The 23997-nt window shown below is 51.8% G+C and overlaps 2 protein-coding genes across 2 annotated transcripts in view; both read left to right on the top strand.

The window, feature by feature from the left end:
* The first annotated feature begins 1551 nt into the window (after positions 1–1551).
* The window catches only part of EFCAB6 (EF-hand calcium binding domain 6), a 152251-nt gene continuing 129805 nt past the window's right edge, over positions 1552–23997 (top strand). Inside the window, exons 1-4 of the mRNA XM_037028488.1 lie at positions 1552–1629; positions 9979–10124; positions 15140–15351; positions 19987–20075. Of these exons, the coding sequence (XP_036884383.1) occupies positions 1574–1629; positions 9979–10124; positions 15140–15351; positions 19987–20075 (503 nt within the window). The 5' untranslated portion in view covers positions 1552–1573. The remainder of the gene's footprint in view (positions 1630–9978; positions 10125–15139; positions 15352–19986; positions 20076–23997) is intronic.
* LOC118974928 (U3 small nucleolar RNA-associated protein 14 homolog A-like) lies at positions 19989–23186 on the top strand. The gene is made up of 2 exons (XM_037028499.1): positions 19989–20075; positions 20248–23186. Exon 2 carries the CDS (start codon positions 20281–20283, stop codon positions 22588–22590), a length of 2310 nt encoding a protein of 769 aa, XP_036884394.1. The 5' UTR covers positions 19989–20075; positions 20248–20280; the 3' UTR covers positions 22591–23186.

Below are 23997 nucleotides of genomic sequence, written 5' to 3'. Positions count from 1 at the left end.
TTTATTTATCTTTAGAGGGGAAGGGAAGGAGAGGAGAGAAGTATCAATGTATGGTTGCCTCTCGTGAGTCCCCTGCCGGGAACTGGCCTGCAACCCAGAAATGTGCCCTGACTGGGAATCGAACCGCGATCATGTGGTTCGCAGGCCCTCGCTCAATCCACTGAGCTACACGAGCCAGGGCTCTGTGTGCTTTTTTTTAATTAAAAAATTAGATTGACAAAAGAGTGCAGAATCAGTACAGAGAGTTCCAGTGTGTCCTCACACCCCCTCAGTGATGTATCTTACAGGGTAACCACAGTACAGTCAAAACCAGGACGACGTCCTGCCACCCGAGGAGGATGTATTAGCGGGAGAAGTTGAGGGTGAGCAGGGCAGTGACATTGGGGACGGAGGGGCAGTGAGGAGGCTTAAGAGGGGTTTTCCAAGTAAAACCACAGTTCTTGCCAATTGCTTAGAGAGCCCAGGCCTAAGGCAGGGGTTTCTGCCCTGACTAATGAGGGTTCAGGAGTGGAAGCCGATTCACTCACTCGGGGAGTTTGAGCACCTCTGAACACTGGTCCCTGGCCTGGGGTCTGGGGGCCCCCGGAGGCAAGCCTCAGTTGAATACTCATACACACAGACCCGCCCTTGCACCCTGGGCTAAGGGCGATCAGGGATAATGGAGGTCCCTGTGGAGGTCCCCCTGGTGCCGGGGGTGGGGTCAGGGAAGGTTCCCTGAGGAAGTGACGTGTGCACAGAGACCCGTGGCAGTGGGTCTCAGCCTCAGCATTGCTTGGGAGCTCATCAGCCCGGCGAGTTCCGGTCCAACCCTGCCACCGGGGTCCTGTGCCGGACCTCGCAGTCAGGGTCGGACTGGCCCTGCAGGTGATGCTGACGGACACCGCAGGGTGAGAACCGCCAACCTTCCAGACGAGGAGGAAGTCACAGGCCTCGGCATCGGGCTGCGGGCTATGGGAGGAGGCTTTCCCGTGGAAGGGCCACGTCTGAGGGACTGCCGCAGGCCAGCATGGTCGACACATGGAGACCAGGAGAGGGCTGCAGCTGGAGTAGCAGTGGCCCCTCTGTTCACGTGGCCTTCTGACACCGTTAAGGGCTTTGGTCTTTATTCCAAGGACAGTAGGAAGCAATTGGAATTTGTAAAGGAGGGAAATAACACGAGGGCAGCACTTTAAAACAATTACTCTGGCTGATGTGAGGAAAGCAGGGGCCGGCAATAGGGGTGCGTGTGTGTGTAATATGTGTGTGGTGTGGGGGTATGTTGTGTACAGTGTGTGTGTGTGTGTGTGTGTGAGAGAGAGAGAGAGAGGTGGAGATAATGGGAAGAGTTGGCACAAACCCTCCACCCTGGAGACCTAACATTTGCTGGGAGGCTCACGCGGAGCCTGGGAAACCTGCAGAGGTTTCATCCCAGCTCAGTAGCTGGCAGCGCGACCCGCTGACCCTGCAGACCCGAAGGCCCCTTCCTGAGGCTTCATGAGCCAGGAAAGGACGGACAGCCACCAGCCCGTCTGGGCTAACCCCACTGCTCTCTCGTTTTCCAGAATACACAAATCCAGAACCGTTCTTGAAGGAAATGAACCAAAGCAAAATGAACGTCAGCAGCATCAAGTCAGGCAGCACCAAGGCCAGGTGAGGCGCCCCTCCTTCCCGAACCTGGGGCGCCGGTGGCACAGGGCCACCGTTTGCTCAGGCCGCGAGTGTGTGGTGCGAGGGCTCTGCAGGTCGATGACGACCCCACTCGTCGTCCCCTTTGTCTGGCTGTGTTGGTCACTCACGCAGCCAGCACGTACTGAGTGCTGATTTTTGGGCCGGCATTGTCTAGGAACTTACCTATCTGCCCCATCAAGAAGCATCGGCTTCCTACAGGTTTTCAAGCTGAGCGTCCCCAGTGTGGTGCCCGGCAGGTCGGCAAATGGTCCACAGCCAGGGCCGGCTCAGGGAGCCGCTCTGCCAGCCTCACCACTGAGCGGCCGGATTCCCGTTTCCTGCTCTAGGGGGCAGCAGCCGCAAACCTTTCCCTTCCCCGTGAAGCAGGAACCTTGGCCACCTTCCTTCCCTGCCTGGAGCACTGGCGGCCTGGCGCACTATAAATAGGAAGTGTTAACCGCTCCCTGTCTGCGCCGCCGCCAGAGCTGGCAGCACGGGATGGTCTCCAGCCCTTGCATTTCAAGAGGCTGCCAGTCAAAGCGGTTTTGAGACGGAGCGCATGTCTGACAGCCGCCGAGTGCCGTCCGCTCCTCTGACACAACTTGCTTTCCCGTGCCTGTCGCCACGCCTGTCATCGCGGTTAGCAGTGGTGGTGAGTCTGCGACGTTCCTTGGAGAGGAGTGAGTTTCTTGGGTGCTTTCCACATGGAGAGGAAGCGTGTCACAAACAAAACCATGCACAATTTTTCTTTAGGATCCTCATTCTGGGGTCGCAGGGCTTTTGGGCTGGTGAAGGGACCCCCAAACCACAGTCCTCAGTTCAGTTAGACTCAACGTCCTTTACTTCTGGAATCATTAGCATCAGACGTGGCCCCTGCTCTCATGACATCAGTGGTCTAATGGGGAGACAGCCACCAAGGGGTCCTGAGGGCCATGGGCCTTAATGAAGGGGCCCTTTGGACACTGGTCACTAGTTGTCAGCGTTGGGGGTTAGAGAGAAAGCAGGCCTGACGCCGAAGCTTTGCTTTGGGTGACCTGAAAGAGAGTCACGATCCTGAGCCAGATTGGGGGGCGGGGGGGGGGCAGCAGTGCAGTTTGAGGGACTGGCTGTGAAAACCCTCCATTTGTTCGCTCAGTAAACCCTGCCTGGCTGGGCAGCGCCACAGAGACACTGGTTCACGTCCCAGAGCCACGCTTTCCCAAATAAACAGTATCCTCACCGGTTAAAAGTACACTGCAGGGGGTGGGGGTGGGGGGGACAGACTGTGACAGACTCTGCAGGGTCAGGGGGCCCTCCCGCAGCCGGTGAGGCGCCCCTGGAACACGAGGGGAGGAGTTAGCTGGGGAGGGTGGGGCTGCGGGCCAGCGGCCAGGGGAGGGGAGGCGGGCAGGGGGGGTGCTGCCAGGGCTCCTCCCCGCCAGCGCCGCGCGTGCTGAGGAGCACTCAAGGTGAAAGGGCCCCTGTCGCTGTCCCCACACAGCCATTCCCGTCACGTCTTCTAGACTCTGTCCATTGTGGAAGTGCACTTTCCCGTCACTGTGCTCACTGGGCCTTTTCTCTCAGCGTTGGCCTGAACCTGCTCTTGTGTTTCCGCATAGGCTTCGTAGTCACCGTTCGCAATAGCGAGCCTGTTAGACTTGGAGAGGCTTGCATTATGCTCTGTGTTTGACTTCTGAGTGCGTGTGTGTGGATAAGTTCACAGTGACGTTAGTAGGAAGGTGACCGCCTGCGTGGGGTCAGAGGGGACCCTGGGGCAGGGAGACCTTGGCGGAGGAAGGCTGTGGTCCAACTGCCCTGTCTCTAAGCTGTGTGCTGTGGGCAGGGCGGCTTCTGACCACGGGCTTTTGTGCTAAATTGAGTTTGGGTGACTGGCTCAATTGTTTTTGCGATACCCTATCATTTGAAATATGTTTGTGAATTGACTTGTGTGTTTTTCTAACTCTTCTGTACAGAACGAGAGACTAGGGTTGCCAGTCGGTTTGAAGACAGTGAGGGAGTAGGAGGCTGGGCTGGGGGAGGCTGGACGGGGCTCCCAGTGTTGGTGTACATACCTTGGAATCCTAGTATTTGATTAGATATTTATGTAGATGACTTCCTTTAAATTTTTCACATGTTCTTTTGAGTCGGTTGAGTTAGACTGTTTTGCAAATGCAAGGTATCCATTTTTGAGGACTGACGGACTTTATTGCTCTATCGGTGTATGCAAATTTCATTGTTAGTGTGTTAGGAATGCACACGAATCACGTGCACCTGTGCCAGTGGGTGCACATCCCGTGGGCACACACATGTACACTCCTGGCACAGTTGGGCAAAAAGCCTAGGATTAAATTCAGGAGAGTTTGGGTCTTGGCCTTATGAGTAAATTTATCTCTTGTCTCTGGGGGTTAAGCTCTCCACCTCCAACAGCATAACGGTGCGTAGTTCACAAAGGGGTGACGAGGTGGACAGTCAGCCAGTGGCTGTGAGCAGATGCCCTGACTGCTAGGTGACTCTCATAGAGTCAAGTCAGTGTGACATTTGCTGGTGTTTTAACATCATTTTGCTATTAAGCAGGAGGAGTTACTCATGAGCCTCCGTAAAACACTGGACTCACACTTACCGATCAGCCCCTGGGGCTTCCAGGGCAGCAGCCTCAACTGTCACAGCCCCAGCGCTGGGCCGGCCCCAAGTCTGACTGGTCAGCCCCGTGGTGCCCGAGACCTCGAGTTCCGAAAAGTCCCAGGTGACACTGGTGCTGCTGGTTTGGGGCCACGTGTTGCAGATGCCTGTTTTAAAGCTGCCTGTCCGCCTCAACAGTTTTAATAAAGGCTAATTTTTAAAAATGGGAAATAATGCATTTAAAAATAATGGTATTGAGCCCTGGCTGGTGTAACTCAGTGGGCTGAGCATGGGCCTGTGAAGCAAAGGGTTGCTGGTTCGATTCCCAGTCGGGGCACATGCCTGGGTTGCAGGCCAGGTCCCCAGTGGGGGACATGTGAGAGGCAACTGCACACTGATGTTTCTCTTCTACTCTTTCTCCTTCCCGTCTCTTCTCTCTAAAAATAAGTAAATAAAATATTTTTTAAAGTAATGGTATTGATAGCCATAAAAACCCAAGCAGTTATTTCTGCCTGAGGACGCTCCAGATGGAGCAGCTCTGCCCGCTGGAGGCGGGCCCCGCCCCCAAGGAGCAGTTCCGTTGACCCTCTCATCCGCGTTTGAGAGGCGGGTGTCCCTGAGCTGCCCCGCTCTCGGGTCGGTGCAGTGGGAGATGCTGTGCGGCTGGATGCCTTCTCCCTGATTTTTCAGACTCAGACGTTTCTTTAAACCCCGAGTCAGATGGTGAGCTACCGGAGGGCCGGGTGGGGCACACTCCGCTTCCTGTTCTCCCACCCTGGCTGGCCTGCGGGGTTTGCTGGTGGGGGGGACTGCCCCACCCCCCAACTATGCTCACGCGCATAGTTGCTTGGGAAGTGCTTACACCAAGGATGTCCGGGTGGAGCACGCGAACAGGCCCCGTTTCCAAAACTGCCCAGATTTGTCTGTGTGGAGTATTCATCCTGTGACTGAAGCCCCAGTAGCTCTGAGGATCCTACAACTGGTAGGAGTCAGAACCGCAGAAGACCCAGCAGGTCGCCCAGAGCGCCCTCCTGCTGGGAGAGGATCATTCCCTGCAGTGCACGCGGCGGCCCTGGGAGGAATTACTTTTCATGTGATTATCATTTTTTCCATGCTGTCTTCAACTAAGTGTTTCTTGAATTGAATCACTTCGTATTCAAGTAATAAAATGCACAACAGGCAGTATGTTTCTGGGTGATTATCTCACTCCTCAGGTGGCGTAATAAGGCATGAGGCCAAAGCCCTGGCACGCCCGATTGTTATTATGAACTGAATTTATAGATAAAATAAAGTGGTTATTTGCATCAGCAACCACTGCAATGAGAAGCACAGTTCCAGCAGACCCTCCCGCCTGCTTGGAGAGCTGGGCCAGGCAGGAGTCGAGTGTTCCGAACTGTCCACGCGGCAGTGGGCAGCCAGGGACTTCTCACCGCCTTCTGGGAGCTGCTTATTAATTTTGTAAAAAGCACTAGGAAAGCCTTGGCCATTGCCAGCCGTGCCAGCTGGGTTCCTGGGAGGAGCCCTTCCTGGATCCAGCTGTGGCTTAGCAGTTGTGTGGCCCTGGGCCGGCGGCTTCCCTGCCCAGTTTGCACACCTGTGAAATGGGAAGAGCAGAGACTTCGGGTATGCGGAGGAGTAAATGACGGGTTTCCACAAATCTCAAGCACCTTTCCTGGCTCAAAGTAAGGCCCCAGTCAATGCTAATTGAATTGGAATAACTTATTCCTCTTCTTAAATTCTTCATAAGCTTGAGTGTCCTGTCTCTTAACCTCTTCCATCTGCCCAGTTGGCTCAGTCCCACCAACAGTTTCCACTGTGCTTGGTGTCGCCTTCTGAGCAGTGTGCGCGCATGTGGGCACTTCCCTTGCGTGTGCCCTCATCTTGCTGTGTCATGCTCGCCGGTCAAAACCTTGTTTCAAAGTAAACCCCACTCCCTGGGCAGCTGAGCATGGCTGGAGAAGACACGCAGCCCCACTGGGCTTGCCTTTGGAGTTCATGGCTGTGGACCACAGACGGGCTCCTGAGAGTCCCTAGCGACCCTTTTGCTTTGCTGCTCGCCGCCTCTGCAGCAGCCATAGCGTCCTCGATCCTCTTCCCGCGTCCCGAGCCCCCTCTCCTGTCCTTGCTGCTGGTGGCCCAGCTTCCTGCTTCAGAGGGAATTGTGTTTTTGGCTTTGTTTTCAGACTGTTCATTGCAGGTACATAGAAAAACAGTTCATTTTTGTATATTTATCTTGTAACCTGTAACCTTGCCGAGGTTGTTTATTCTAATGGTGTTTTTTTTTTGGTGTGCATATGTTCTTTTGGATTTGTTTCAAACAAAGTTATGTCATTGGCAAATAGAGATAGTTTTTATTAGTCTCCAATCTGGTACCTTGATAAATATTTCTTTTCCTTGCCTAACTGCTCTGGCTAAAACCTTTAGCACAATGTTGAATAAAAATGGTGAGAGCAGACATCCATATTTTGTTTCAGATCTTAGGGAGGAATATATACTTTTAGCCCTGGATTGAGTGCTGGCCCGTGAACCGAAGGGTTGCCGGTTCAATTCCCAATCAGGGCACATGCCTGGGTTGCAGACCAAGTCCCCCAGTAGGTGGTGTGTGAGAGGCAACCACACACTGATGTTTCTCTCCCTCTCTTTTCCTCCTTTAAAAAATAAATAAATAAAAAATTTAAAAAGTATATATTTTAATATTTTGATGGGGAGTTTTTTAATATTCCTAAGGAATATAAGTCTTTTGCTTCTTTTGATGTCTTTGTCTGATTTGGTATCAGGGTAATAATACTAACCTCATACAATATTTTGGGAAGTGCTCCCTTTTTTGTTTTTTGGGAGAGTTTGTGGAGGATTGGTTTTAATTCTTCTTTAAATGTTTGATAGAACTCACCAGTGAACCCATCCAGTCCTTGGACTTTTGCAGTAAGCTTTTTAATTACTCATTTAACTCTTACTCATTACTCATTTAACTACTCACTTAAACTCAAGTTTTTAAATTACTCATTTAATCTCTTTGTTACAGGTCTACTTAGATTTTTTATTTCCTCAGTCACTTTCAGTAGTTTGTGTTTTTCTAAGAACTTTGTCATTTCGTGTGAGTTATCTGATTTGCCGGCGCACAGTTAGTGTCCCTGTAACCCTTCCTGTCTCTGCAGGGTCAGCAGTGCTCTCCTCTCTCAGTCGTGATTTCAGTGGTTCGAGTGCCCTCATGTTTTCTTGGTCAGTTTAGCTAAAAAACTGTTAGTCTCGCGATCTTTCCAAAGAACGAGCTTTCTATTTTGTTGGCTTTCTCTATTTTCTGTTATCCATTTTATTTATTTCTACGCTAATCTTTATTAGTTTGTTTCTTCTACTTGGGTTTAATTTACTATTATTTTTCTAGCGTTTTAAGGAAGATGGTTAAGTTACTTATTGAGAGTTTTTCTATAAACACAAACGGCTCCAAATCTCCCTCCGAGCACCACCCTCTCCACATCCGTAAGTGCTGGTGTGTGGTGCCTTCGTCGCCGTTTATCCGAAGTGTCCGCCGGTCCCTTTTGTGAGGTCCTGCTCTGTGGGAGTGTGTCGCTTAGTTTCCGCGTGTTTATGAATTACCCAGTTTCTTCCTGGCACTAATTTCTCATTTTAGTCCAGTTTGGTTGGAGAACATATATGGATCATTTTAGTCTTCCTGAATCGATTGAGCCTTGTCTTACGTCATAACACGAGGTCGGTCCCAGAGGGCGCTCCGTGTTCACTTGAGAAGAGTGCGCCTTCTACTGCGGTGAGTCGGGGGTTCTTTACCTGTCCAGTCTAATTTGTTTCCCGTGTCCTTCAAGCCGCCTACTTCCTGTTGCTCGTCTGTCCAGTTGGGCTGTCCATTAATAAAAGTGGGTGGCAAGGTCTCTATCTGTTAGTGTTAAAGCGTCTACTTCTCCGTTCAGTGCCATCCATTTCTTCAGGTATGTGGGGCGCACGTGTTTCTTTTACCTTCATTTATCCTTTCTCGAATGTTCTTCCTTTCTTTAGGTAGGTCTGAGTTTCTGACCCCTATGACTTTTCCTTCTTTTTGAAGACTTTATTTTATTTTTGTTTTCAGACGGCGGGGGGGCGGGGGGAGGGAGACACACAGACACCAATGCTCTGGCCACTGAGATGGGGTGGACCCCTGTCACTGACAAGGGCCACTGCAGGGAGAGGGAGAGGACCAGTGCACTGCACTGTGGTGAGACTCACCCTGGGTATTGTTTTATTTTTTGTTTCATTAAGATTATTTATTTATTTTTAGACAGAGGGGAGGGGAGGGAGAAAGAGAGGGAGAGAAACATCCATGTGTGGTTGCCTCTCGCGTGACCCCACTGGGGACCTGGCCCTCAACCCAGGCATGTGCCCTGACTGGGAATCGAACCAGCAACCCTTTGGTTCACAGGCCGGTGCTCAATCCACCAAGCCACACCAGCTGGGGCTGAAGACTTTATTTTAACAAGATTTCTTACAAGTAGGTCTGCTGGTGACAAATTCCCTCAATTTTTGTTTGTCTGACAAAGGCTTTCTTTCCTTAAATGCCTGGAAATCATAGTCTCCTGGTCTTGACCGAGGGACCTTTGTGTGTTGGAGCACCCCTCCGACTCTCAGCCGCGCAGTTTACAATTCTGTTGCAGCCCTCACGTCCCTGCTCATGACCTTGGCCAGAAGAACCTCAAGGGGAGCCAGAGGTGAGAGCTCAGGGCCCGCTCAGGTCTTTCCTGAGCACGCACTGTGCCCTGGACACGCTCGCAGCCCTGTGCGTGGGGACACCATGCTGTTGGGATTCCAAGGAGCATGTGGGAGCTTCTCAAAGCCCCTGCGGCTGTTTCCTTCCCCCGCTTTCCCCTTTAAGCTTCTTGGTTACTTAGGGTTCCTCCATCTGTCACACACTCCCTCAGGCAGCTCAGGTTTTAAACAGTTGTCTCTGATTCTTTTCAGCAGATGCCTTCTGACATAGTCTGTTCTCCCTGGGCGAACTCTGAGTTTGTTCAAATAAAGCAGCCTTGTGAGGGGGTCTTTCAGGGAGCCACCATGCAGGTCAGGTAGTGGGCATTTTCTGGCAGTGGGGTTCTGAAGGCAGCCCAACCTCTCCTGCTCCTTCCAGTGGCTGTCAGGCTGCCAGGTCCCCACGGTGATCGCGGGCCTCCATTTCAAGGCTTCTGCAGATGAGGGGGTGGGGGATGGGAACAGAGAAGGGTAAAATGGCACAGAACTTGGTGTTCATACAGATTCCGCCATATTTCGGGACATGTGCTCCCTCGATTGCTGCAGACCTTTGGTCAACTTCACGGGCTTTGAGCCAGTTCGTTGTGGTGGTTGTCGCCAGTGTTCAGTTGTTCGTGTGGAGGAGGCATTTGCACAGGTCAGCTCTGCACTCGACTGAGTGCTGGGCGCGCAGTGAGGGAAGCTCAGAGAGGCCGGCTTTCTGCCCTAATGCCCGGCAGAGAGTGCCTGCTAGTCAAGATGCAGGTGGGTTTTCCTGTCCAAAAGTTTTGGCCTCCTTATTTTCCCGCTTTGGAAGAGTATTGGACCTGCCACAGAGAGGCAGCCTGAAACCCCGAGTTTGTGTCCACTCCAAGAGTGGTCTCGGGCGTTGGCTGGAGGTCACAGCGAGCAGCATTTCACCCCGTGCGGCTATCCTTTCGGGGGAGAGAGAGGGATAGGAGGTTGGCCACATGTGCAGTGTGTGCGTGAAGGTAATGTAATCTGTTTTCTTTTATATCGCAGGGATTTAATGCGCAAAATGGCTATTATGCCAGATTGGCATACTTCGTGTCCTCACACGCAAAAATTCACAGATTTAAGGCCCCATTCTTCACCATGTAGACTCTGTTCAAGAAATGGTTTCCCAAATATGGTCAGACCTTCTTCAAGTGAGTATTCACGAGCAAACAAAACTAACGGTAGATACCACTTATGTATGTCTAGTGTGGGCCAGGCCCTGCGCGAAGGTGTCACGTCGTGTGGTCCTCACCGTGGCTCTAGGAAGTGGTTTCTGTCATTGTCCCTATTTTCTTTATGGGGAAGCTCATATATACAGGTCGTTTAAGCCGCCTGCCCAAAAGTTTTATAGTTTTTAAGTGGCGGGATCACGGTGTGAGCCTTTCCTCCCCCGCCCCCAAACATTTGATGAGCCCCAGTGTGTGACAAGAACTGTCCCAGGTCCCGAGGAGGTGGGTCCGGTAGTGGACCTGCCCTGGAGGAGCCCACCGTCTAGAGAGGGAGGTGAAGGGTCCAACGCGCGAGACAGATGCCCCAACAGAAGCACGGACGGAGCTCGGGGGCGCACCACCTGCCCGGCAGGGGACCAGGACCGGGGGGAGGGTGAGTGGGAGAAAGGCGGTCGGAAGTCACCCTGTGCCCTGTGGGCACCTGCAGTGGGCGGGGCTCTAATCACACGATCACACGCATCCAGCGGTGCATGTCTCAGTGTAACTCGTGTTCTGATGGCACAAAAGGCTGGAGCGAGGGGGTCACTGGGCGAAAGGCCACCCGTGCTCTTCAGGCTGCTAGCGTCGCCTGCCGGGAGCTGGTGCGCCCCCGCAAGCCAGGGCCCGAGTGCTTCTTCCCGAGCATGCGCACAGAGTGGGGTCCTTTGCTGCTTGTCCTTCGCAATCCAAAAGCAGTGCTCCGTTGTGATTTTAATTTGCCTTTCTTTAATACTCAAGGTTAACTTTGACTCTCAAGTTTACCTGGTCTTTTTCTTTTGTAATCTGCCTTTCCCTGCCTTTGCCCACCTACTAGGGGTTGGTCTGCCTAGTGAGCTGTCTTTGTATTGAAGGTATCAATCCTTTATCTGCCGAAGGTCATTCAGTGTCTTTCCATTTGTCATTTGCCTTTTATTTTTATTGGTGGTATTTTTTAATACACTGAATTATCGTTTTTCTAAGAAAATTACGGACAGTGTCCCCTAGCAGCATTTTCCTCTGTAGAGGAGGCCGCCCGCTGCCCGACAGGCTGGCCCGGCCCTCACGCGTACGCAGGCGCAGGCCTGTCTGACTCCTCCATCACGTAAGCAGGGTATGGGCGCGGACTGAACCTCTCGGCCAGGCATTAGGCGCCTGTTTCTTTTTTCACTGTTTTTTTTTTTTTGCTTTTTGTTTGTTTCAATTTGAGTAATTTCTGCTGACCTGACGTATTCACTAGTCCTCTCTTCTACCGTGTGTGCTATGAAGCAGATCAGATGAGTTGCTTTTTCTTTTGTTTCTGATACTGAATTTTTATTTTTTAGCTTTTTCATGTAGTTTTCAAAAACTTTCCATTTTTCTGCTGAAGTCCCTCATATGTTCAGCATGTTGCCAATTTTTCTTATAATCTCTAACAAATTTATCATTCTCAGTTTAAATACCTGATCATTTTTCTACATATGTTCTCTCGGTGGGTCTTTGGATGCCTGTTTTTGCTCTTCATTAGGATAAATAAGAAAGCTCACCTTTCTTACGTTACTTGTCTTGCAATTTGAAAAAGACTTAAGAGCAGACATTTGTGTAAAAAACTGTGGGGACAGAGGCAGGTAATATTCAGCACCAGCAGAAGGAATGTCCTCCTCCTCGCAGGCTTTGAGTGAGGTGGGCTCTGTCTGGCCTCACTCGGTCTCCGTTAGATTCAGGGGCTCCGAACCTGAGCCCAGCCCAGTGAGACTCCAGAGCTCTCTGTCCCACATCCCTGTGGCAAGCTTGGCCTCTCGGGGTCCTGTGCATGCCAGCCTGCCTGCCAGTTTGGGAGCTGTCCCGGCGGTTGTCCGTCCCCCAGCCCAGCCCCCAGCTCTCTGCCCTGCCACCCATTTCCAGGCCGCAGGAGGCTGCCTGGGTGTAGCCAGGAGCCCCTGGCCTCCGGGGGACTGGCCTCAGGCTCTGCCCTGTGCTCAGCTTTGGTGCACCGCCGCCCACACCTGCGGAGACCCTGTCGGCCTGGGTATGTCCCACAGCCCTGTGTCCCACCTCAGCTTTGGGGCGCTACTTGCACACACATGTAGGGGCGCACAGGGCAGTGTAGGCTTGCGCTGGGACCAGGCTCCCTGGGGACGGGTTTGTCGCAGCAGCCCGCTTGTGACCTCTAAGGGTCAGCGGTTTTCCTCCCTCCATTCAGGGTGCGGTTGCTCTTCTTCCTGGGGCCCCGCAAGGCCAGAGGGGCCGCGGGCCTTTGTCTCTGGGGAGTGGCTGGTCCTTCCCGCGTTTCGTTTCTTTGCGTCCTCAGTTCTCTGATGGGCTTTTCAAACAACTCCTCTTCTTTGGCTCGTTTCACCTTTTCTCATCGTGAGGGTGAGAGTGACCGTCTGCTGCGACTTCCTGTGTCCCAGACAGATGTAGACGACGTCGTGGCTGTGCCCCGACGGCGTGTCAGCGTGCCTGCCCGTGTGCAGGGCGTGCGGAGCCTGGTTGCCACACTCACACTGGGTCTCAGAACGTACGAGGCACATGAAGTTTTCCTTCAAGTAATTTTGAATGGTTTCAAGTCATTATTTTCTGTAATTCTAATAATTTTAAGTTAGAATTGTTGGTTGAATAGATGGGGCTTCTTGGAGATCGACTAATAATGTCCATGAAAGTCTGAAAAAAGATTCCAAGACGGAGAAGTGAATCAACAGGCAGGTCCCTCTGTGGCCCTGGGCCCAGGAGGAATTCCGGGTGGGGTGACGGAGCAGCGAATCTGGGCTGGTTGCTAGTCAGCTGCTTCTGAGAGCCCATGTGACCGTGACCCTCAGGAAGGAGAGGGCAGCGTGGCGCCCCTGCACTTCAGAGCACTTCAGGGAGACTGCAGCCCCTGCCCCCGCTCAGGCTCTCTGCCCAGGCTTCTTCTCCCAGGGGAGCGAGCACCGGCCAGGGCACCTGCAGGTGGCCTCTCCTGGTGGGTCCTTGGCTTCCGCCCAGCGTGGCAGCTGGTGTGGGTGCCTGAAAAGGGTGCCCAGGCAGAGGCTGCAGTGTCTTTACTACCTTTTCTTGGAAATCATGTGGTGTCAATTCTGCTGCGGTCCCAGGCCCACCCAGAGTCAAGGGGAAGGGCCATCTACCCCACTTTGGGATGGGAGGAGTGTAATCATGACATTGGCAGAAAAGCATGGGTGGTGGGGGACTCGTTGTGCCCTCTGGGAGAACACCACCTGCCACCTGCTTCTGTGCTCTCAGCCCCCCACGCCAGACTCCTGCCCACCCCGCGCAAAGGCCTGCACTGCCCACCCCATCAGGGCAGGCTGTGGACTCCACCTTCTCTGCTTCAGCGTCCCCTCAGCTCAGCCCTGCTTCCACTCCACCGCTGTCCCTTGAGGGACGCACATCTCTGCTGACACCTGCCTGAATGGGCTGTGCTCTCCCGCTGTCTCCTGCCATCCCTTTTGTTCCTCTGCCCCATGACACCAGAGGGAGGGTCAAGGATGAAGATTGGGTTACGCCCTCCCATTGACGCAAACGCCCCATGACACCCGTGACCAGAACGTAGAGCAAGCGAAGTGGCAGGGCCGCTCCTGGCTGGTTCCTGCTGACATTTGTAGGCTCACCTCCGGGGACGCCTGCCCTGCTTGTCCCCTCCTCCTCCCTTTGCCGAGGCCAGCTGTCCCCTGGTTGCAGTTGACATGTCACCTCTTTCCTCCAAGAAGGTTCTCCTGAGAGCTTCCGTCCTGTCACCCCGCACTGACCCCTTTCTGCTCTGGGTCTCCCCCTCCATGGGCCTGGTGAGTGGAGGGCATCCCAAGCCCCTGCCACTGGCCTTGCGCACACTCGGCCCTGGGAGTGAGCAGGGAAGCCGAGCATCGCTGATGGTCAGCGCAGCCCTGGGCAGGATGGACAGGGTGCCCAGGGCCACTTACACGGTCTGTTTCTCCACCTCTGGCAGGAGGCATCTAGGGGTGTCTTCCAGCTGTAAGTGAGTCCCTGGGGGTCCTCTGGGGGGTCTAGGTTGGCACTTTGAGAGCCTGTCCTTTGTGCCTGTCACCCCAAGACTAAAGCCGTCACTGCCCCATGCTGGGAGGGTTCGAAAGCCTGATGGGAAACTGGCCTCTGTGGGAACTGCAGTCGCCCTCGCCGCGCCCCTGCTCGTGAGGAAGTGCTCAGAACATGAGACAGCGCTCAGGACGTTTCACTCACACCCAGAACTTCCTCCGGGAGACGGAGCCCTAACAGACCGTGGTCAGTGAGCCTTGGGAAGCTCGTGAATAAACACAGGATTCAGCAAACCACTGTTCTCACCCCCGTTCCCTGGTAGGTCAGAAAGTAAAAACGCAGCTGTCGGGTCTTCAGCCCCCTGGAGCCGGTGGGCAGTGTGCATGGCTCTGTCGCTGCCGTGTTGACAGTGTTACGTCTACTCGCTTCTGCAGCAGGTTCCCTCGTCGGCTGAGCAAGCTGTCATCTCCCCTTCAGCGACTTGGGACCCCAGGGCCTCACGCCCTGCCGCCGGCCCCACTCCTCCACCCCCAGGCAGGGCGCCTTCCGCTGCCCGCCAGGCCGAGCCTGCTCCCACCTCCTCCATGTCTTCGACAGGGCAGTGAGCTAGGTGTAAGGACTATGTGGGTTTTTTTCTCAAAAATGAGCAAAAGGATGAAAACTTAACAAGGTGTTTTAAAGGTTGATTTGAAATGGTGTTGATTCTTAACCCAGTTTTATTCCAGTATCCCTGTTTTTCACTTGTAATGACATGTCCTTTTTAGGGGAGGTCACCTTTGCCTTGATTTTTCTCCCCGGTATTACTGCAGTCGTCTTACGTTAATTGGACGTCAGAGGTGATGAGGCGAAGGCGGAGCTGCCGTGGCATGGCACCGGGCCACCGGGTGCGGGGACCCGGGTGCAGCGACCCAGCAGACGTGTGGTTTTGGAGCCGGCTGGCCCTCTACCCAGCACAGCGGTTTTGGTGGCTTAGCTTTTAGCGTGCTTAGTAAATAGTTATTTTTCTTTCACAGCCACAGCTATTGCAAATCCAATACTGTCCTTCTTAGATGTTAAACGGATTTTATTTCAAAAAATTACCGCTAAAGGAGATGCGTTGGTAAAAGCCTTTCACCTGCTCGACACCAGTCACACCATGACAGTGTCCAAGAGTGGACTGAGAAGAATTGTCACCACCTTCCTGCTGCCTCTCACGAGGGAACAGTTTCGCGAGGTGCTGGCCCAGGTACAGTCCATGCTCTGATCTAGAGCAGCCTGGCTGCGGGGAGGGGACGTGGAGGCCAGGAGCGCGTCCCTGAGCCGACTTGCCCCGTGTCCCAGGGAGCAGTTCCCTTACTTAAGCTCTGGCAGGTGTGGGGGCCCGATGTGGACTTCGGGCGTATTTCGCATGCGGCACTGTTGCAGTCGGGTTCTTTTCCTGCTTTTGGTAAGGCTTTCAGTGTATGAAGCATTTGGTTGACTTATGTTTTGGAACTTACTGCAGATGCTCTTGACTTACAGTGGGTTTTGTCCTGATAAACCCATCATGAATGGAACACACCCCACGTCGAAAATGCACCGAGTACCCCAGGCTGTCCAACACCCGGCTCAGCCCAGCCCGCTGTGCCGCGCTCGGGTCACTGGCGTCCGCCGCCGGCGGGGCGCGGTCCCCGACGCAGTCGGGTCTGTCCTCTACCCCGTGACCGCGTGGCAGTGCTCTCTTGCTTTTACGGAGCGTGTGCCCCTGCAAACAGTGCGTCCATTTCCTCAGGAGCTTCATTGAACTGACACTTTACACCACATGGGAAAAAAATATTCTTTCCTCTTAAATGTCTCCTACATTCGCGATCTCGTGTTAATTTAAAAATTCGACAGTCTTCCCAAGCTAATCTGCTGTACAGGAAGAGGGAAAGTGCAGCAAAGGTGAGATGTGTGTCTGTTTTTAAAAGAAGTCACTGGAAGCTGTTGAACTTCAAAGATTAAAAAAAGAAGAAGGCAGGGCCCAGTTGTCTCTGCCAAATGATGAGCATGTTTTTCTGGAACCTTGAGCCCCTAAGAGCTGTGTGTACCTCAGGGAGGCTGGAGTCTGGTACAGCAACAGAGGCCAAGTTCACTGCCTAGTGGAGGCAGGGCTGCTCTTCCCAACCCCTGGAGTCCAGAGGGTGTGTGACTTTTCCAGGCCTTTTAACGGGGAGTCACGTCGTGACGCATATTTCTTTTTCAGCAGTTAACACAAAGCCTAGTGGGTAACGCCTTAAACTGGCAAAGCATTTCATGGGGACCCCTCTAAAGTTAGAAAAGAGTTTTCCAGGCAGCATGAATTTACTTGAACTTGAATTTTATTGCAAGACCTGTGTCAAGCATGTCTGACTGTCGGTGTTCAGTGAGCGGTCAGCGCCTGTCCCTTGGTTTCTGTTAACAGTAGTGTGACCTTGTCTAATGTGGCCTCAGCCTCTGAATATTAATACAGAAACTTGAGGAGAATCTGAGTTGGTAAACAATCACAGGGGAAGAAAACAAAGTTCCGCCTGGGCCCAGGGGTTGTGCCAGGAGAAGGAGAAGTCTGTGAAGATCCTTGTCAGCCTGAGTGTTGACTCCAGCCCCGTCTGAGAATTTGCTTTCAGGGAATCACCTGTGGGTGGTGTTGATTCTTAAACGTTTTTGCTGGAATCACAAATATTGAAATGGACCAGCTTCTGTGCTTAGCTTTGGAGACAGGTCACTGCAGAACGGCACCTGCCGCGTCAGAATTTGTGCCAGGCCATGAGCAGCAGTACGAAATGCGATGGAAGCTTCCGTAGGTCGATGGGCACTCTTTTCCTGTGGGCAGGGCGGTTCGTGCGACGAGGCAGACTCAGGCTGTGCGGCTGCAGAGATGTCCAGGGCTTACTGGCGGTGCTCAGTCAGGAGGCCTCGCCTCCGCTCTGTGGAACTCGGACTGTTTCCGGTTCCTGTGAAGGGGGTGTTCAGGCTACATGATTGACTCATGTAAAACACTCGGCGTGGTGCCCGCGCCCGTGGGCAGAGCATGAGCTCTGCAAATGTTTCTCCCCTGCTCCATGTACTCGTCTCTCCCAAACCCAGGAGGGCGCCCAGGCTTGGAGTTGCGTAGTTCATCTGGCCCTGCCCTTCCTCTCCTTTAAGAGAAAGGAGGCTTTGAAGGCTCCCCAAAGTTATAGCCACTAGCAAACGCCCTGTCAGAAATAAAAGTCATGGGCGTCCTTTCCAGGAAAAAAGTGTCACAGAGGACCCCTCTCCCTCCAGTTCCATCTCCTACTTGCCCGTGTTGTAAGTAGTGAGGAGAGGCACACCCTCGCGGAGGACTGAGTGGACCGCGCGGGGCTGCGCGGCGGGGACTCGGAGGGCCAAGCCAGTGTCAGACTTGAGTGGGTGGACTTGGGGACCGCTCAGCAATGTGGGAAGGAAGTTGGACTTTGTTGAATGACATGAACCTTAATAAAATGTATTTATATTTATTGTGTATGTTTATCTTCATTTTAGTTTTATAATTCCTTTTGGAGAGAAAAATTATTTTTCACTTAAAAAATTTGTTTTATTTGGAAGTAATTTTACACCTCCAGAAAGTCTGTAAGATTAAGAACAGTGCAGATAGAGCCCTGTGGCACAGACCTGTATGGCCGGCGTGTCCACTGTGAACACGTAACTCGCCTGCTTCTCCTGTGAGTGTCTGGGGCATGGGATGTAGGCACACACGAGTGTCTACGAACACACAAAGATGTGGGCATAGAATTGCTTTTCTGAACCATCTAAGAGGAAGTTGCTTGTGTTATGGTTCTTTACTTCTAAATACTTCACTGTGCGTTTTCTGGGATTAAGAACTATTCTCCTACATGTCACAGCGCAGTTACCAACTTCAGTAAATTGCACACTGAGAAAGTAACTTCATTTAATTTAGTCTTGACATTCTTGACTCAGTACTGTTCTTGATAGGATTTTGAATTTAAAAGTGACTTTTCTATATCTTAAAAGTATATAAATGTACAGAGAGTTTACACAACACTCAGAAGGTAAAACTGTTTTGGGCCTCAGCCTCTTGGGAAATATGTGTGTATTACATTTATACATATGTAATATTAACATATGTATGTAAAACACATACTAGAATATATTTTTACTTTAGTTTTTTATTTTTATTTTTATTATATTTTATTGATTATACCATTACAGTTGTTCTACTCCCCCCTTCATTCCCCTCCACCCTGCACACCCCCTCCTCCATCATTCCCCCCCTTTAGTTTATGACCACGTGTCTCAAGTTCTTTATATTTCCCCTACTATTCTTGCCCTCCCCCCATCTATTTTCTACCTACTGTCTATGCTATTCTCTGTACCTTCTCCCCCCTTCTCCTCCTCCCACTCCCCTGTTGCTAACCCTCCATGTGTTCTTCATTTCTGCGGTTCCACTCCTGATCTAGCTGTCCTCTTGGTTTGCTTTTGTTTTAGGTGTGGTTGTTAATAACTGCGAGTTTGCTGTCCTTTCACTGTTCATATTTTTCATCTTCTTTTTCTCAAAAGGTCTCTTTTGAGAAATCCGCTGACAGTCTGATGGGTACTCCTTTGTAGGTGACTGTCCCCTTATCTCTTGCTGCTTCTAGGATTCTCTCCTTCATTTTAATCTTGGCTAACGTAATTATGATGTGCCTTGGTGTGTTCCTTCTTGGGTCCAACTTCTTGGGGACTCTCTGAGCTTCCTGGGTTTCCTGGAAGTCTATTTCCTTTGCCAGACTGGGGAAGTTCTCCTTTATTATTTGTTCAAATACGTTTTCCACTCATGGCTGTTTCTTTCCCCCTTCTGGTACCCCTATAATTCGGATGTTGGAACGTTGAAAGATGTCCTGGAGGTTCCTAAGCCTCTCCTCATTTTTTTGAATTCTTGTTTCTTCATTCTTTTCTGGTTGGATGTTTTGTTCTTCTTTCTGGTCCACTCCATTGATTCGAGTCCCAGTTTCCTTTCCATCACTGTTGGTTTCCTGTGCATTTCCCTTCATTTCAATTAGTTTAGCCTTCATATGTTCCTCTAATTTGTGGCTAAAATCAACCAGTTCTGTGAGCTTCTTGATCACCAGTGTTTTGAACTGTGCATCTGAAAGGTTCGCTATTTCTTTTTCTCTTAGAGTTATCGGCTCTAGGGCTTTGAGTTCTTCTTAAGCCATATTTTGGACTGTTCGTGCTTGTTACATATGAGGAGCGGAGCCCTAGGTGTTCACCAGGGCGGGGCAACTCAGTCGCTGGGTTGTGACACTGTATGTGGGGGCGGGGTCAAAGGAAAGCAGTGGCGGTCCCCTCTGCCACCTCCCGCCCTGGGGGCTGCGTGGTCCATCTCACTGCTCACTCCTCTGCTGGTTTATCTGCACCCGAATGTGTGACCACGGTCAGCCTGCCCCACACCCTCACTGGGTCTGCCCGACCCTGCTCCGCTGCTGGCTCCGCCCCTCTTACCGGTCAGTTGAATGGTTCGTTGTTGTTGGACTTCCATATAGTTCAATTTTATGTTCTTTGGCTGCGTCTTTGTTCTCCAAACCTTTGTTGTATTCAAACTTGGTTGTGGGAGAAGGCACAGTGTTTCCACCTATGCCTCCATCTTGGCAGGAGTCCATATTTTTACTTTATTTTTGATGGAGCTAGATTTAAGATAATTTTATAGCTACCTTGTTGACATTTAACCAAGCACAGACTGGCATTCGCGTTGTTTGCATTTGGTCTGCTGAGCACACACGGCAGCTCAGACCACTGGGCCCGGCACTGTGTTCACTGGAACGCCCACCCTGCCGACGGTCCCCCGCCTCCAGCACAAAACCCGTCGCACTGTCCCCGCTGACCTCTGAACTCGCTGACTGGCTGTCTTCCTGTCTGCACGCAGATCCCTCTCACCAGCTCCGGTGCCGTGCCCTACTGTGAATTCCTGTCCAGGTTCGGTGGGATTGACCCACAGATACATATTGTAAAGAGGTAAGTGGGCTGTTTGTTGTTAGTCATGTGACCATGTGAACTGTGAAATGATGAGAGATAGGACATAAGGTCATTAGAGCTACTCGCATTGCCAGTGTATGTGGAAGACGTGTTGGTGGTTTGTCCCTGTAGAACATAATGGCGTTAATCCTCAGTCAGACGTTTATTCCAGCTTCCTGGCCCCCGGGGGAGACCGGCTGCTGAAATGAGTGCGGCGTGGGCGGTGGAGACCCTTCTGGCCGCAAGCGCACAGGACGGACTAGAGGATTTGCCAGATGACAACCCCTTGGGCCCCAGTGAAGAGGCGGGGGGCCGTGACGGAGGGCGGCGGCATCGACAGCTCCTGGAAGCCGTCACTTCCCTTGATGGAAAGAGGAGGTGGAAATTTGCCGAGAGATCTGAGGCTAGTCTGAAGGTGTCCGAGTTCACTGTCAGTGCTGAAGGGCTGGGAGAAAGGCTGGTCCTCTCTGATCTGCTCGAGCCTTTCAAAGCTTCACCCTCGTTGGCCACTGTGAAAAAGCAGCTGGACAGAGTCAGATCAAAGAAGGCCGTGGAGTTACCTTTCACCCAAGAAGAGGTTGCTCGAACCCGCAGGGAAGTGGCGTTCCACCAGACCTCTCGGGCCCTCTCCAGGTGGGACCCCGTTGTGCTGAAGGACCGCCAGGCCCAGCAGCTGGTGTTCCCCAGGGGGAAGGAGCAGCCAGCCTTCGCTCCCACTGAACACATGCTCAGTGGCTGGGAGGCGAGGACTCCGCTGGAGCAGGAAATTCTCAGCCTTCTCTGTAAGAACAAGCAGCCAGTAAGAGACCCCTTGCTGACTCCCATGGAGAAGGCCTCTCTCAAAGCCATGAGCCTGGAAGAGGCAAAGATGCGCCGAGCAGAGCTTCAGAGGGCCCGGGCCCTGCAATCCTACTACGAGGCCAGGGCTCGAAGAGAGAGGAAAATCAAAAGCAAAAAGCATCGCAGAGTTCTGAAGAGAGGAAAGGCCAAGAAAGTTCTCAGAGAGTTTGAGAAGCTGCAGCAGGTCAGTCCTGCTGCACCGAGAGACCTGGAAAAACTGGAGAGGGCCAGGATGTTGGAGCGAATGAGCCTGAAACACCAGAGCAGTGGGAAATGGGCAAAGTCAAAGGCAATTATGGCCAAATACGACACGGGGGCTCGCCGGGCGGTGCAGGAACAGCTGGCCAGGAACAGAGAACTGACGCAGAAACTCCAGGTGGCCTCCGGAAGTGAGGAAGAGGAGGGAGGCACGGAAGAGAGCAACCCCCTTCTCCCGGAAGTGGTGGATGAGGCACAAGTGACAGCGGAGGGACCAAACCCCTGGATGGCCACATATCGCTCCGGGGCCACAAAAGAGGCCAAAAGCCAGAAGGAGCCTGAACAGTGTCCAGAGCCTGTGGCCAGTGAGGCTCCTGAAAGTGAAGGGGGAGGAAGACCAGTGGCAGAGAAAGAAGTTTTGTTGAAAGAATTCGAGGAAAAGCGATTGCTCAGGAAGAAATCTGGGCTCAGCCAGAGTGCTAAGCCAGTGGGCAGGCAACAAACAAAAGATTCCAACAGCCAAGAGGCGTCGTCTGAATCGAGGGCACTGTCTCCAAAATTCAGCAAGGACAAGCATCTGTGCAGGAAGCAAACAGTGACCTTGGTGAGGGCAGTTTTGCCAGTTCAAAGAGAGGGGCCCGTCGGAGAAGAAGAAAAGCCCCTGTGGCTGCCAGGGCCGGGGGGTGCAGAGGCCCTGGAAGAGCCAGAGGAGCGGGACAGGGAAGGGCCCTTCCGTAATAAGGAGCCTCCTGGGCCTGTGCTGGAGAGGCGGCAGCTGGAGAGGCAGCAGGATGGGCAGCCTGGTGCTCCCGAGAAGGAAAGGAAGCGCATGATCGACCTCCGGAGCATCCTCACCAGCAGGTCCCCTTCCACGGAGTCCCTGGCTGTCCCCACGACCATAGAGGAGCTGGCAGGTGAGCGGGACAGGGATCTCCAGCACACGATAAAGGAAGCTTTTACTGGAGATGATGTCGTCAGAGACTTCCTGAAGGAGAAGAGGGGAGCTGTGGAGGCAAGTAAGCCAGTGGACATGGACTTGACTCTGCCTGGCTGGGGTGAGTGGGCTGGTGTGGGCCTGAAGCCTGGTGCCAGGAGGAGACACCGGTTACTCATTAAAGCCCCTGAAAGTCCTCCAAGAAGAGACGAGAACCTGCCAAATGTGATTATCAGTGAGAAGCGAAACATCCATGCAGCAGCTCACCAGGTTCGGGGGCTTCCGTATCCATTTACCCACCATCAGCAGTTTGAGAGGACCATCCAGACCCCAATTGGGTCTACGTGGAACACCCAGAGGGCCTTCCAAAAGCTGACTGCGCCCAAGGTAGTCACCAAGCCAGGCCATGTCATTAAGCCTATAAGAGCAGAGGATGTGGGCTTGCGGTCTTCCTCAAGGTCACATCTCTCTGTCATAGGGAGGAATCCGAGACGACTCACCACACATCACCAAAAACAGCTGAAGAAAAACTCTGAAGGTTGAGTCGTCCGTGGAGTGACACCCCGGCGCCCAGAGCCAGGGGCCCTGCCTCTCCCTCGGCGGCTCGGGTTCCCTCCTACTGAGGGGTCTGTCCAAAACTGCCTAGCGCACTGTGGGCACGGTGGAGCACGTTTGAGAATCAGAGGCATTTACATCTATTAAAAAACTCTTTAGAAAAGATCTTAACACCTATATAGGATATTTTTCAGAATAATAGAAGCAATACTATGTTAAAAAATGGAAACATAGCAAATTGAAATCAGATGAACACATTATATGCAATGTATGTCAGATTTGGAGGTAATTTTAATTTTGCAGTAAAAAACATTAAGATGCCAAATTTAAAATTTGTTCATTTTTATATAATTGAAGTGTCTGTCAATGGAAGGTGATTATATTTTGGTAGCTAGAAGTTAAATATTTTTAAAAACGTCTTTGAATGAGCTTCTTTGTATTTCATAGCTTTAGTGTAAGCCTGGGGCTCATTTGCTTTGTCTGCAAAATGGGAGTGTTAAAGTGTGAACTTCAGTTCAGTTTCATCTGTAAAGCTTTTTCATTCTACTGTGTGATTTAGGAAATACTGTTCTAGTAAAAAAAAATTCACTCAGATTGTCCACTCTAAATGAGTAAGCCTCGTTTTCTCAGGAGTTGTGTAAATTTGGTCCTGAAGCAGCAAATGTTGGTATTGAGGCCGCCAGGACTGAGTCCCTTGGGGCCGCAGCTGGGGCGGAGGAATTAGTGCGGCAGGAGGGGCGGGGCCGGGGAGCTGTCGTCCAATGGGCGTAGCGTTTCCGTTTTTGTGAGCTGATCCAGTTCCGGCAACCTGTTACGTAGCAGTGTGAATTTACTTAATATTAATAAACCGTATTTTAAAAAATGGTCAAGATGGTCAGTGTTATGTGTTTTCCGCTTGTTTATTTTTTTACCACAGTTACAAAAAGGTGAGAAGTAGTGCCGAAGTTCCAACAGGCCTGGCAAAGTGCTGGATCCGGGACTTCACTTGCTTTGTTTAGTTAATGCGCAGGAAGTGGGGACTGCGATGACGGCCAGGGCCATCCAGAAGAATGACTTCCTGTTTTATAGATCGCACATTTAATGCTCTTGACCTAAAACCATCTCTATTAGGGGCAACCTTGAGGGGTGGATAGTAACTTAATTTCACATTCTTTGTGGAAAAAGCTAAACAATTGTAAATGCAGAAAGCAGGAGAGTTCTTTATATTTAAATTTTGAAGCATCAGTCTAATAATTTGAAATTAAAAGCAGAAGTTGTGCCTTACACAAAAAAGGCTAAATATTTAAACTAAATTTGAAAGACTTCTGACTCACTGAGAAGAGAAGCTGAGTTCTCTTTGTTGAAGACGACACATTACAGTTGACGGAGGCTTGTCTTTCTAGTGATACGGTAGCA

The sequence above is a fragment of the Sturnira hondurensis genome, unplaced genomic scaffold, assembly GCF_014824575.4.
Source record: "Sturnira hondurensis isolate 20B ecotype Veracruz unplaced genomic scaffold, ASM1482457v3 Scaffold0019978, whole genome shotgun sequence".
NCBI lineage: Eukaryota > Metazoa > Chordata > Mammalia > Chiroptera > Phyllostomidae > Sturnira > Sturnira hondurensis.
Note: the sequence above shows the minus strand (reverse complement) of the source record. Positions and strands in the feature narration are given on the sequence as shown.

Excerpts from the sequence above, each read along its gene's own strand:
- LOC118974928 (XM_037028499.1), top strand. The coding sequence starts at position 20,281 with ATGAGTGCGGCGTGGGCGGTGGAGACCCTTCTGGCCGCAAGCGCACAG.